The sequence below is a fragment of the Vicia villosa genome, linkage group LG5 (assembly GCF_029867415.1).
Source record: "Vicia villosa cultivar HV-30 ecotype Madison, WI linkage group LG5, Vvil1.0, whole genome shotgun sequence".
NCBI classification, from domain to species: Eukaryota; Viridiplantae; Streptophyta; class Magnoliopsida; order Fabales; family Fabaceae; genus Vicia; species Vicia villosa.
The window spans coordinates 136,077,614-136,091,790 of NC_081184.1; the positions used below are offsets into that span (position 1 = coordinate 136,077,614).

The 14,177-nt window shown below is 31.5% G+C and overlaps 1 protein-coding gene across 1 annotated transcript; it reads left to right on the forward strand.

Annotated features, from left to right (window-relative positions):
- The first annotated feature begins 7,965 nt into the window (after positions 1–7,965).
- On the forward strand, positions 7,966–13,221 carry LOC131605525 (WUSCHEL-related homeobox 9-like). Its single transcript, XM_058877871.1, has 4 exons — positions 7,966–8,095; positions 11,359–12,249; positions 12,661–12,848; positions 13,114–13,221. The coding sequence occupies exons 1-4, from the start codon at positions 7,966–7,968 to the stop codon at positions 13,117–13,119; spliced, it is 1,215 nt and encodes a 404-aa protein (XP_058733854.1). The 3' UTR covers positions 13,120–13,221.
- The last annotated feature ends 956 nt before the right edge of the window (positions 13,222–14,177 follow it).

Genomic DNA, 14,177 nt, shown 5'->3' on the forward strand with positions numbered 1-14,177 from the left:
TGGTATTAGGAGGCACTATCATTTGACCATCTTTTACTAATAAATCGAAAATCTCATCACATTTGCTCATATCAAATGTATAGGTTTTCTTAGGAAACATATCATTCTTTTCGGTTTCGATAGGGTTCTTTCCATTAGAAGGGGTAAGCACTTTGCAAGAGTATGGTTGTGCTTCTTTTAATTCGGCCAAATCTACTTCAAGCTCTTCGACCCCATAGAGATCATTAAAGATCTCTGACTCTTCTTATTCGGCTTCGACATAAGCCACCCTTTCCTTCTTGTAATTCTTACTCGCCCCCGCCTTCTCAGCCTTCAGACGTTTGACTTGTCGAAACCTAATATGCCATTTGGGCCATATCCCTAAATTATTGAGTGTCTAATTTCTTTCTAATAGAGTAGTCTAGCACTCCTGCAGCCATTTCGACTAATTCATGTTCAGGTACTACTGTAAAACATCTAGATTTCAATAGAATGAATCTCTTCAAATAGTCATCTATTGGTTCAGTAAATTTCCTCTTAATGCTGGCTAATTCTTTGAGACTTATTTTAGATTGCCCCATGTAGAATAATTTTTCCAAACGTGAACAAGCATCGATGGATCCTGGTGGGAGTATAGTAAACCATGTAAATGAATTTTTGGTCAGGGAACTGGGAAAATATTTTATCCTCAGGTTTTCACTATTTGCTAAATCTCCTGCTTCAGTCAGATATTTGGCTATGTGTTCAACAGTAGACTCACCAGTGTCTCCTGAGAACTTTGTGAATTTAGGAACTTTGCAACCTCTGGTAATTCAGTTTGTAGAATATATTTTGTCAAACGGAAAGTATTATTTGTGTAACACCCTTCTAAACCCCCACGACAATTAAAATAAAAATCAGAGTAAACATAAAACAAGGGTGCCACAATTAAGAAAAATAATGAAAGCCATAAGTCGTTCGTCATGCTTTATTAGGAACGATTCACAAATTATCAAAATACATCATCGACACAACGGAATGTCATTCAACGGTATCGTAAGACATCACCAAAATATAAACCAAACGATACATAATCCAAAACAGTAAAATAGAGTATCATAAGTAACTCTTAAGTCTATCGCTTCCCAGTGTTACAAATCAGAGCATGACTCGACACCGACTACAGACTAGCCTATGAGCTATCCTCACCAAAGATGTCGTTACTCCTTAATTTGAAAATGTCAACATGTAAGGGTGAGTCTCATTCGAAATTAATAAGTATTAAACAATCATAAGTAATAAAACATCATAGCATTATCATTCACCCAACCACAACATGTATTCAGATTTTATAACAACGAATCACACACCAAAATCAAACACATCACCAAGTATAATATACAATCATTTGATCATATTATATTATCATGCACATGAATGACTGACACTATGCATGTGGTACCATACATGAGCTAAACCCATCCAACTGATCTTTCATCGTCAAGATACAGTCCAACCGGCACAAATTCCGCATAATGGGAATTATCCCCACCATTTGATCCACAACATCACCGGGATCCATCACCAAAATGCGTATGAATGAATGTACACGTATGACATACTTATAACATCACCGATCCGATGTTTCGCATCGTCTCATTACAACTCACCATTTCATCACCAATAATCATGCACATGTATTAACAATCATTCAGTCATATCACATATAATCATGTCAAAACACCACCCAATCAAAATGAAATTCAAAGTGGCTACACCACCACAACAACACATTGTTACATTCACACATATATGTACACAGTGATATAGTCCATTAATTAAATTAAATCAACATTTAAAATCAAATAGTACCACTGGCCATTTCATCAACTCATCATATAAAGATTTAAATTAGCTTCGTAGCGCTCGAAACGGCGCTCAAAACGGATGTACGGTCTGAAAGTTATGACCTCCGAAAAATTTGTCAAAAATTGGATGTCATGCGTCGACGCAAAACCCCCCTCAGGTCGACGCATTAGATTTCCTGCCCCCCTCGGGTATGCGCACGCCGACCCATGAGTCGACTCATGCTGGCCTTTTGAGAACCGATAGGTCGACGCATGTATCACATAGGTCGACACACACTGCGCAGATGCAAAATTTTTCTGCGATTTTAACGTATTTCTTCTCCCAATCTCATCCAAATCGCACCAAAATAGTCACATACCAAAACCTCGTCAATTAACATAACATAATACAAATATAACACGTTTTAGAAGTCATCTAACACCAAACCATTCATCAAATTCATCAATTGTATCAAATCAACATAAACAACCTAAATTCCCCAAAACCCCAAAACCCAAACATGCAATCGAACCAAATAACAATCCTAATCAGTTCACTACCCCTGATTATATAATAATCACTAACCCGAAGAGTCCCCCCTTACCTTTGAGTCGAATATTCGAAGGTCCTCTTCTTCCTCTTCTTCTCCTTTTCACGTATCTTCTCTTTTCCCAGACTTTTGCTCTTTTTCTTCTAACTTCCTTCTTTTTCCAATTTCCCTTATTTTATGAAAAATAGAAAATATCTCAATAAGGCTTACATAGTTAACACCTCCCCTTTGCTAACCACTACACTAAGCCCAATTTTTTATTTCTACAATATTCCTCAATAATTTACCAAAATGTCAATTAATCCAATTAAATAATTTAAAATCTAATTAAATTAAATAATGGAAAATATGGGGTGTTACAGTTTGGCCTTCTCAGGCCTGTGTTTAGACCATTCTGTGCCATGATCCTTTCGATCATGGTATTCAAATTATTTTCTCTCTGCATATTATCCTACCTAATTCTATGGACTACCTCGTCTGCATTTTGACCTCTATTAACCACCATCACTCTCCTAGGTTGTTCTTCATGAATATTATGTCGCACCCCTTGTTGTTCCACCCTTGCCCTCATGTTTCTTTTCAACAACATCCTACCCGGGTAGTTGAACCTGGTTAATGGTTGGTTCTTCCTCCAAAATTACTGCCTGATTTTGCCTATGTCAAACAGGCGCTTCAGGGGCACCAAAGAAATCTCTTATGCGCGCCGTTTGCACCGACATTCGCTGATAGGCTTGAGTGTTTCCTTATTCGTTCTATTGACATTTTGGATTATGGGGGAAAAGATGGTACTCATCTCTCGGGCAAGGACTCCTACCATATCATGGTTACTAGCGTCTATTTGTTTCCTAAATGCTGCTTGATTGTTTGTTGTTAATGTAGACAAAAAACCTTGATTCACATTATTCATACCAGAATTGGATGTTTGAATCGTGAAAAAGTTGTAATTGCATGATGTGTATATGTGGATGTCTTGTTATGCAATCTTGCCATGAAAGTGCTTGGCATTGCCAATTGGGGTTGTTCTCTCCAAGGCCTGGATGTTTCATACCCTGGAGGTCTAGGGGTCGAAGACTGGGCCTGGGTTCCTATATATGTCAAGATAGGTTCAGATTGAGTATTCGACGGGATACTCGTTATGCTCGAAAAAAGGGACAGGATTGTCGAATTGTTTATGGCCATGAAACCTGTAGACGTGGGTATGGCCTGTGAACTGGGGATCGCAGTAGATGTATCAGTCGAACTTGCAACGACTGTGCCTGATCCCTGGGGAGGGTTTTGTTCCCCACTATAGCTAGATGTATTAACCATTTTCCTTGTGTATTTTCTTTTAGGTATTGGTTGGTTAATATTGGTTATTTTACCACCTCTAAGGTTCATACACCAACCAACGAAAAACAAACATTCACACAAGAAAAGGTAAGTTTAAAACTTCGACATCGTCCCACTGGTGTGTCAATTTGTTTATAGTGATTTCTGGTAAACAATCGCTAGTCTTCCAAATTAACTATTTTTTTGGTAACTTGTAGAATCGACTAGATTGAACCTAGAACATGTGTCTAAGTTTTGGTTATTACTTGTAATTGAACTCGTGTTCTAATGAGACTTTATTTAACAAAGATGCTGAAAATTTCTTAAATGTTATAACTATAGAGAAAGTAAATTGAAGTGATTTCGATTATGAACTCTAAATAAATGGAATAAAAAGGTTCGATTGTAAAACTAAAGGAAAGTGCAAAGCATGTAAATGATCCTAGAACTAGAGATTTCAATTGGAAAAGTAAAGGACTTCAAAAAGGTATATAAAGAAATTTTGTATTGATAAATAAATAACTTTGAAAAGATAATAATGATGTTTCTTATACGTACATTCTCTACAAACTCATTTCTCTACGCTGGTACTTTGAGTATATTGAGTAATTTTGTACAAAGTGAGCACACTGAATTCTAACATTAAGACTCATATTTATACTAATTCGACCCTAACGGTCTTTCTCTAACGAAATGCCACATTTCCTTCTGCATGCGCTTCGATTCTTTGAGACTTCCACGCGTCTCTCCGGCTAAAAATGGATTACTTTGAATTTCAAAACCTTTCCGCTCAAATAAAGCGCAACCAACGTGGTTGTCGAAACGTATCTTTCAAATAGCCCGACAAATTCTAAGTCTTTTACTTCTTCGACTTCGAAGGCATCTTGGACTCCACTTCGACATAGTTAAATCTTCCTTATATAAAGAAGCTCGAAATGGGTTTACCAAACCATTCTTCATGCTTCTTCCTCGAAGCATAATACTTAGAACGCCACGTTTTCGCTTGTCGAAATCTTTAGTTAACAGTACCCATATTCATTTTGTGGATTTTTATTGTATCGGTTGTGGATAATTTTTTCAAGTAATTGTTGAAAAAAAGAATTACAAGTGTCAGTAGTGTGGTAAAGTCCAACACTGGTTAGGAATATGGAGACTTGAGCATTTATAAATGGAAGAACTCACTCACCAATCACCTTAAGGTTTTGGATAAATATGTGATGTGTCTCTCACAAATGTGTGTTGCTCCTAAAGGAAGTCTCCAAGTATAAAATGCTCATCGCTTGATCCCCTTAATTACGTCAATAAATGGTATCACCTTAAAGTTTCGAGATGATTGTGTTCCCTGGATGACACTCTTTATTTCTTGCTTGTCATTCATTCTTATCTATTTTTTTTTCTTTTAAGTTAGTAATTACTATTTTGAAATTATTATTTGTGGTGGTATAAAATGTATAAATTAATCAGATGTATGTTAGTAAAACTTAATTAACATAATTTAAAATTTAAATAATGTTTTATAAAAAGAAAAACAATTTTTTTAAAGAAGTTTATATATATATATATATATATATATATATATATATATATATATATATATATATATATATATATATATATATATATATATATATATATATATATATATATATATATATATATATATATATATATATATATATATATATAAAAGGACAAAGGGAGTGACTTGTGTAGCATGCAATGTATATCAACTGTTATTCTGTGTATATACATATATTAAGAAACTCATTGTTGGATTTAACGTATATAATATAATTGTATTTAATACTTTAGTTAAATAAATAATTAGGAAAAATATATCTGAGTTCTTAAATTTTGAAAAGTATCGGTTACTGGGAGGAGCAAGTATTTCAATACATTGTTCAAAATCTATGTGCTTAGATAGAGTTAATCTTTGAACTAGTTAAATAAATTTATTGTTAAAATTGTTTAGTAAAAACTATTTAATATCAATAAAGATAATAATAACTATTATTTTACTTTTCAAAGTTCATTATTAGTAACAGCGTTAAATAATTTCTATGAAAAAATATACAAAATAAAACATAATATTTACAAACAATAAAATAATAACTAAGAATATTATGAGTTTTGTTAACTCATCTGGTTTCACGGGTAGATGTAAACGTATTTATGAGATATTTGTTTTAAATTGTTTATTTTAATGTTCATATTTTAAATAATTCTCTTGCTATTGTTTTATATAATTGAAGTTAAAGAATCGACTGTACGATTTATTGTAAGTACGAATCAATGTTTAAAAGTTAGTGCATATTGTTAGCCTATATTTATAACTATTTGAATGTTAATCAATTGAAGAATTATTTTATATTTTATAAATGATAGTCTGATAGACGTGTAATTTAAATTTAGACGGGACCCGTGCGATAACACGGGTTTCTTACTAGTTTGGATTAAATGACATAATCTTTTTAACTTAACTAGTGATTAATTTGGATTTTGAGTAAATGATATATATTTTAAGGTTAAATATGTTTTTGATCCTTATAAAAAAAAATATATATTTTGGTTTCTACAAAATTATTATGTATGTAGTTTTAGTTCTGCTATTAAATAAATGTGTATTTTTGAACGATTCTTTTGCAAACAAACATGATTAAAACGTTATAAAAAGTTTTTTGAAAAAAAAAATCAAAATTTGATTCATAAATCGAGATTTTCATTACTTTTATCATTATCTTTTAAAATTAAAAAAAATCATATTTAATTCTTCTTATTTTAAAAAAATTAAAATTTGATAAACAAATATTTTACAGTATTAACATTTATGAAAAAATACATTATTAAAAAATTTAAATGTTAAAGAAAATTAAACATTTTTAAAATTTTTAAAAATAGTAAAGACTAAAATATCATGCATAAATTTTTTGTAGAGATCAAAATATGTCATTTTTTTAATAAAAATTAAAAATAAAATTTTAAATATTAATAAGGACAAAAAACATATTTAATCCCATATTTTATATTTAAGATCAATTAGATGAAATTGTAAATTTTGTATATTTTTTTCCATTGAAAAGAAAATATGAATTTATGAATCAAATTAGTTGGACAATAAGACTAAGTTAATTAACTAAATGAAGTAAACTTCAACTATATATAATTGAATTTATCAAACTTATGAGTCAACTCAATTTATATATATATATATATATATATATATATATATATATATATATATATATATATATATATATATATATATATATATATTGTTTGGCTCAATTTTAATAGTTTTTTTTTATTATTTTATTAAATTTGTAAGATTTTAAAAAATTTAAATGAAGTTTTGTAGTTTTTGAAGTTGCATATTTTTGAAATAGCAAAGTTAAATTCTAATCCTATAACTTTTAATTTTTTTTTAAATATAAAAAGAAAATTAGACTTTGCAAAAGTAATTTTTAAATATGTGAAGTAAATGAATTAAATTTAACGATTTGAACAAAGTTGTTTGTGAACTTAAATTAGTTAAATTTAAATTTTAAAAAATGTATATCAAATTCAAGTCAAATTTCAAACTTAATCAATCTTATCGAGTCGAACCAAATTGAGATGAGTTCAAACGACTAGCCTTATTTCTCGCACAAATTAAAATACTCAATTTATATAAAAGTTGAAAATTAAAAAAAACAATTATAGAAAAACTCTCTAATTTAATGATGTAAAAAAAGAAATATATAAGAATATATGTAACTGATGAAAAAATAAATATTAAGCCCTCGAGTCAATCCAAACCTCTCACAACCCACATTTCTTCGTCAAAACAAGCAGAAGAACACTTTACAATTACTATTCCACCACCATTTTTCCAATCAAACAATACTTCACGTTTCTTTGAAACCTCCACCCTTCCTTTATTTACTCAACCAATTACATCACCACTTTTCATTGATCATACACTACACATACAATTGCGTCAGAAATAAGCACTTTTCTTCGGAGTATACTAAAAATCATATTCACCATTGTAACTAAAAAGGGTTAGAAACCATGCTTTATTTTATTCTTTCATTTCCCTTTTTGTTTCTTTTTAGTGTTTAATGTTTAATGCATTGATTAATTGTTGACTCTTCAATTCCACTTTAGATTTCTAGCATTCATTTTAATTAATTCTAGTGTTTTCTCTTTCATTTGGTATCTTTCTAGCTTCCATTTGAATACTTCTGATCTTATATCATCTTTTTCTTTTCATAGTTTCTGACTTTCTGGATCTTGATCTCGACATCTTAGATCGATCGGCGATGTCTTCCTCGAACAAACATTGGCCTAGCATGTTCAAGAAATCCAAACCGGACAACCATCAGAATTGGCAGCATGGCATGAACTCATCTCTCTTGTCCGCTGGCTTGCAAACAACTCCTGTTACTTTAGGTAATTTTGTTTAAAACCCTAAATTGTTATGCATCTTTTATCATCATTATTATTGTTCTTAAAACAAACTGAAACGTATGAAAAAATCAGTAACTTGATGAACTTGCAATCTATTTTCGAAATCAATTAAGCTAAATTCATGTTTAACTGGTTATGATATCAAACCAAATTCTTCATATGAATCTAACCGGATTAAATTAAATTCATTTAATTTCTATTTTTTATGGTATCAGATTAACATATTAGAGATGTGTGTGGTACTCTTTGATCTAAAGATAAAATTGTATGAAATTTAGTTTAAGATTTTTTCAAGATTTTTTTTCTCCTCTTGAATGCCTTATGTAATTTTGTCTGTATTTGTGTGTATCTCTGGTTGTTTGTAAGGGTTAGAGTCTAATTAATTTCATTTTTTGCCTATAAAAAAAATTATAAAAATATAATTTTTTTATTGATATTATAAAAACAAAATAAAATAATATATTTGATGTGAAATATATATAACATAAATGTTAAAAATAGTATTATAGAATTACAATAATTAACTATCCTTGAAATATATGATGTAGTATTAAAGAAATTAAAACCAATAAATAATAGAATAATGTAATATAGTATTTATTAAAAATGTATTAATATAGTTTTAATAATTATTTTAAAATATGATTCAATTTGTTAAACTAATTTTTTATTTTGGATAATCTGTCCAGTCTTAATTGTTGTGTGTTTTGTCTTTTGGTTAACGTTTTTCCTCTGTTATTTAGGGTTTTTTTCCTTAACTTTTGAGAGTGTTGAGTTTTCTTTGTATTTGGTTGTTGTTACCTCTTTGTATTTTGGCTGTGGTTGGATATCTCTTATACTCATATTTTTTGTATATTTTATTATTTAACAAAAAAATTGATTTAATAATATTCGATTTTGTACAATTTTTCAATTTTTTTCTTAAAATATTAAATTGGAACATCCTCACATCATTCAAAATTAACCATTCTACCTCTATTCATTAGTGTATCCATTTCACATGGCTCAAAATTATTAAGTTTATAAAAAAATGTTTTGTATGCACATTTTAATAATTATATAAAAAATAGTTAATGTAATATATTGTTTTAATGTATAATTAACAAACACTTAATATATTTGATTTTTCAAAAAAAAATTGCAAAAACTAAATCAAATAAATTGACTGTATATTTACAATTAGTCTGGTTTTCTTCCTCTTGAGGAAAAAAAAACCTAAATCAAACCGATATATTGCACCCAAACAGAAACAATTTTTTTTTTTTTTTTTTTTTTTTTTCTATAAACAATGGGATTAAAACACAGAGCACAAAAAGTGCTCAAAATACAATACAGAATAGATGGTGATACTGATCACCACTACAGCCAATCCAACAGAAAATAAATTACATAAAATCCAATGGACAATGATTCCATTTGTAGAAATTACACAAAACTCTCCGCTTGTTTCCAATTAACAGCCACGACCACGAAAACATCTTCACACTATGCACTATTTCATCCATGTCTGCAACAGCGTTACTAAAAATAATATCGTTCCGATGTTTCCAAATGCACCAAACGGTTGCCATCCAAATGCAGCCCACTCTCTTCCTTGAGCATCTAGATCTCACAGCCTCCACCATATGCAGAAAGTGATCAATACAATCATTCTCTTGCAAAGGAGCAATATCCATCCATTGAAAAATGATTTGCCACAACCTATGAATAAACGCACAATTGATGAAAAGATGGTGAATGTCTTCAACAGCCCTACAACCGAAAACACAGAAACTGTTTTCATCATTTTCCAAAATTCCTCTTTTGACAAGTTGAGCTTTTGTTGCCAGCCTATTATGTATGAGCCTCCAGCCGAAGACTTTTACTTTAGACGGCATAAATAGCTCCCACAGATTTGAAATAGCAGCTGCATTTCTTTGATCCAACACACTAAATAGCCGGCCCTGCTGCAGCCTCTTGTAATAGGATGAAACCTTGAATTCTCCACAACCGTTTAAAGACCACACAAACGTGTCTTTCACATAAAGCTGAGGCTCTACCTGAAATAAAATTTGCATCAGGTCCTCGAGTTCCTCCCTTGCCTCCAAATTAAGAACAGAAAGTTGGTCTGTTATATGCCAAACCCACTTGGAATTTTCCACACTTCCCATGGACTGCACACTAGAATCCTGATCCGCCACAACCTGAAAGAGAGAGGGAAAGAGTAAACAGAAAGGGCTATTTCCGCACCACCTTTTCGTCCAAAACGGCACCGACGCTCCATCTCCTAGTTTGATGTATAGTAACTCCGTGAAACTCGTGTCTGCGACTACATCTCCTATCCTCATCAAATCTTTCCACCATAGAGATTCCAAAGCTTTGTTTCCTGTTACTTTTTTGAAGAGAATCCTGCCATGTAAGCTTCCATATCTTTCCTCCAAAATCCCTTTCCAAATTGCATTGTCTTCATTTAGAAATCGCCATAACCATTTAGAGAGCAGCACCCTATTGAAAATCTCCAAATCTTTTACTTCTAGACCACCATCCTTCTTAGGCAAGCAAATCGTACTCCATTTAATCCAATCAATCCCTTTTTTCTCTACTGCATTTCGCCACAGAAAGTTCCTCTGAATTTTTACCATCTCTCTTTTCACCCTGTTAGGAATTTTAAAGAAGGACAAGAAATAAACAGGCAGATTGTTAATTACAGAGTTGATGAGGGTAACTCTTCCCCCAATCGACAATAGATTTCCTATCCATGGAGATAGCTTGGATCTCATCTTTTGGAGGATCGGATTCCAGAAGTTGCCTTTTCTATGATTGCCACCAACTGTTATTCCTAGGAATTTGAACGGGATGCTATCCAATTTGCAGCAAAGAAATTGACTCGCAGCCCGTAGAAAATAGTCCTCAATTCCTATTCCGTACAATTTACTCTTCCACATATTGACACGCAGACCTGACACCATTTCAAACCCTCGAAGCATAACTTTGATTGCCCACAAATTGCTCCAAGATCCCTCTCCTACAAGAATTGTGTCGTCGGCGAATTGTAAACAGAAACAATTAACATACACTCAATTCCTATTTACATTCATCGAAAAAAAAGTATCTAAAACATGCAGTGTCTCTATTTAATACTAGTAATTTCTCTTGAAAGATGAAAATTCAAATAAGAAACAATTTAATTATAGTCATACTTAAAATTTAGACTTTGATTACATAATCAATTTTTTCTTTGTAAATTTGAAAATTGATGTGTTTAGGTGCAGATGTTGATGACAGAAGTCCTGAACCAAAGCCAAGATGGAATCCAAAACCCGAACAAATCCGCATTTTGGAATCCATCTTCAACTCCGGAATGGTGAACCCTCCAAGGGAAGAGATCAAGAAGATCCGTACACAGTTACAAGAGTTTGGCCAAGTTGGTGATGCCAATGTTTTCTACTGGTTCCAAAACCGCAAATCTAGAAGCAAAAACAAGCATAGACACCTCCATAGCAATCCAAGAAACAAAAAGAATTCTGCTGCTGCTGCTCAAATCATCACTGCACCACCTAACTCATCTCCATCATCTTCCTCGGATCATCCCAACGTAAACGCATCGACCAACGAAGCAATAATAGTCAACGTCAACAACATTGGCTTCTCCAATGTTAATGATGGGATAGGAGTGTTGCCTAATTCTCCAAATGTGAACCAAAACCAAACTGCTTATAATTTTCTTCAAACAACACCTGCTGAGACCAATTTTCAACTACCAACACCCCCATCTCAACCATTTTTCTCTTTCTCTATGGAGAATAATAATAATAACAATATCAATGAAGGACTAGCCCAAGTGCTTTACTTATCTGATCAATATTCCAATTCCAATATGGTGAATCAGCCTTTACCTCAACAAAACGTTGCTCTTCCTTTGTTTAATCCTGAGATCATGATGAACTATGGAATTGGAAATTCCCCTATGAATAACCAGCATGATCAAGAGAATAATATTCAAGAGGAAGCAATGAATTTGATGCATATGAATCAACAAGACCCACAACAACTTGGCTTTGGTGTCCCTTCAAGGACTCATGATTCATCTCTTGTTCCTCTTCCTCCTGTTGCCATGAATCCTTCTCTCGCTCCATTCCATATCCCTCAATTTCAAGGTAACAAATATCAACTTTTTAGGGTTTAATAACTTCTACTTTCAAGAGAAATAAGAATTTATCTATGAAACACAAACACCATAAACACAACACTCACATTTTTTTAAAAAAAGTCGGTGTTACATAGATTTTGAAGACGATGATAATTTTTTTTAATTTTTGCAAATATGAACACAAAAATTAAGTACTACAAATTGAGTATAATTATTTTCCATGAACTTGTGTTTACATGAAAAAGTCGTATTAGTAAATATGTCTTTACTTGTAATTATATTTATTTATTATTTTTTTAAATTATTATTTAAATTATTATCAATATCGTCTTATCATATTAATATATCGTTACTGTGTTTTATAGCCAGTTGCATTTCACATATGAGAGATCAATATTGGGATGTGTGTTTTTGTCAGGTGTTGATAAGCCAAAATGTAAGGTGATAATTAACAGCACTGTAGTCGAAGTTGAAGTGGGTCCCTTCAATGTTGGTGCAAATTTTGGAGATGGTGCCGTTCTCTTTGATTCCTCCGGCCAACGAGTTCCCACCGACGAATGGGGTGTCACCCTCGACTCACTCCAACATGGTGCTTCTTATTACATGGTCTGTGCTTTTTTTTTTTCCTTATAACCTAAGCTTTCTTAATTAACTTTTTTTGTATTTTTTTTATAATTGAAATTATTTTGAAATATAGTAAAGTAAGTAAACAATAAATTATAGTCACTGATTCATTAATATATTTGACCAAATTTAATGGAAATTATTTTAAAATAATATATCTAAATTTTTTTATGAGTAAGTCAAGACTAAAGAATAATGCAGTTACATTTTAATGCTATTAATTATTTTTATCAATTTTCTTTAACAGGTTTAAGGAGGTGAAGCTGAACCAGCTAGGTGTGCGAGATTCAGATTAATACATGGTGTCTTTTCTCTATTGTCATCCTCTTGTATCTGTTTTTTTTTTCTTTCTTTCTGTGTGTGTCTCTCTCTATATAAATACATATATAGTTGTCCATTTATATATATAAACTAGGGTTTAGGTATATAGGATTACTGAAACTGACAATGAGGACTCATGAGTCATTGGGTCTAAGTCGTTGAAAGTATGAAAATCTCATGGTGACCCAGGATATATATATGTATTTTTCTATTTTAGGCACAACAGAGCCATTATATAGTATGGTTCTGGTTCAATAATGTTATATGAGTTTATATGTTAAGTTTTATTTGGGTTCTTATATTAGTTTACAATGTTATTTAAAAAAAAAAAAGTGTGCACTGATATTGGATTCTTGTAAAAATTTAAACCATTTTCTATGTGGGAATAATTTTCTTAATAAAAAAACCGATATCAACAATTTCATATTTATGCAGTTTTCAACATTTATATTATTTTTTCTTTTAAATTGATTTTTTATACAATTTTCCCACCTGGTACGGCATTCACATTCATTCATTTACGATGTTTGTATGCAAGGCATGTTTTTATGCAAATTTATTAAAATTGCATACCCATTTCATTGATCCCTAAACGAGTGACTTTGTAAAAAGGAAATTATTTTAAACAACTTTACATTTAATTTTGGGAAAATACATTTTTTTCTCAGGATCCATTATAATCCCTTAACTCTTAAAAAGTTTCAAATCAATTCCTTAACTCTTAAAAACGAAGCACGTAGGTCCTTTCCGTCTATTTACTGCAAACAGATGTTTGAATCTGCAAACGTGGCAGATGACATGGCTTGTCTATTTCTTTTTCCCTTGTGTATTTCACCAAAACATCTTCTAAATTGTTTGGGTATGTGTTCCTATTTTGATTTAGGGTTAAGGTGATTTAATTTCTAAAAAAGGGTTCATCCTTCACGAAATCAGGTTATGCTTCGTTCCCCATGAAAAAGAGCTATGAAAAACATTCGTGGAGTTGTTCTC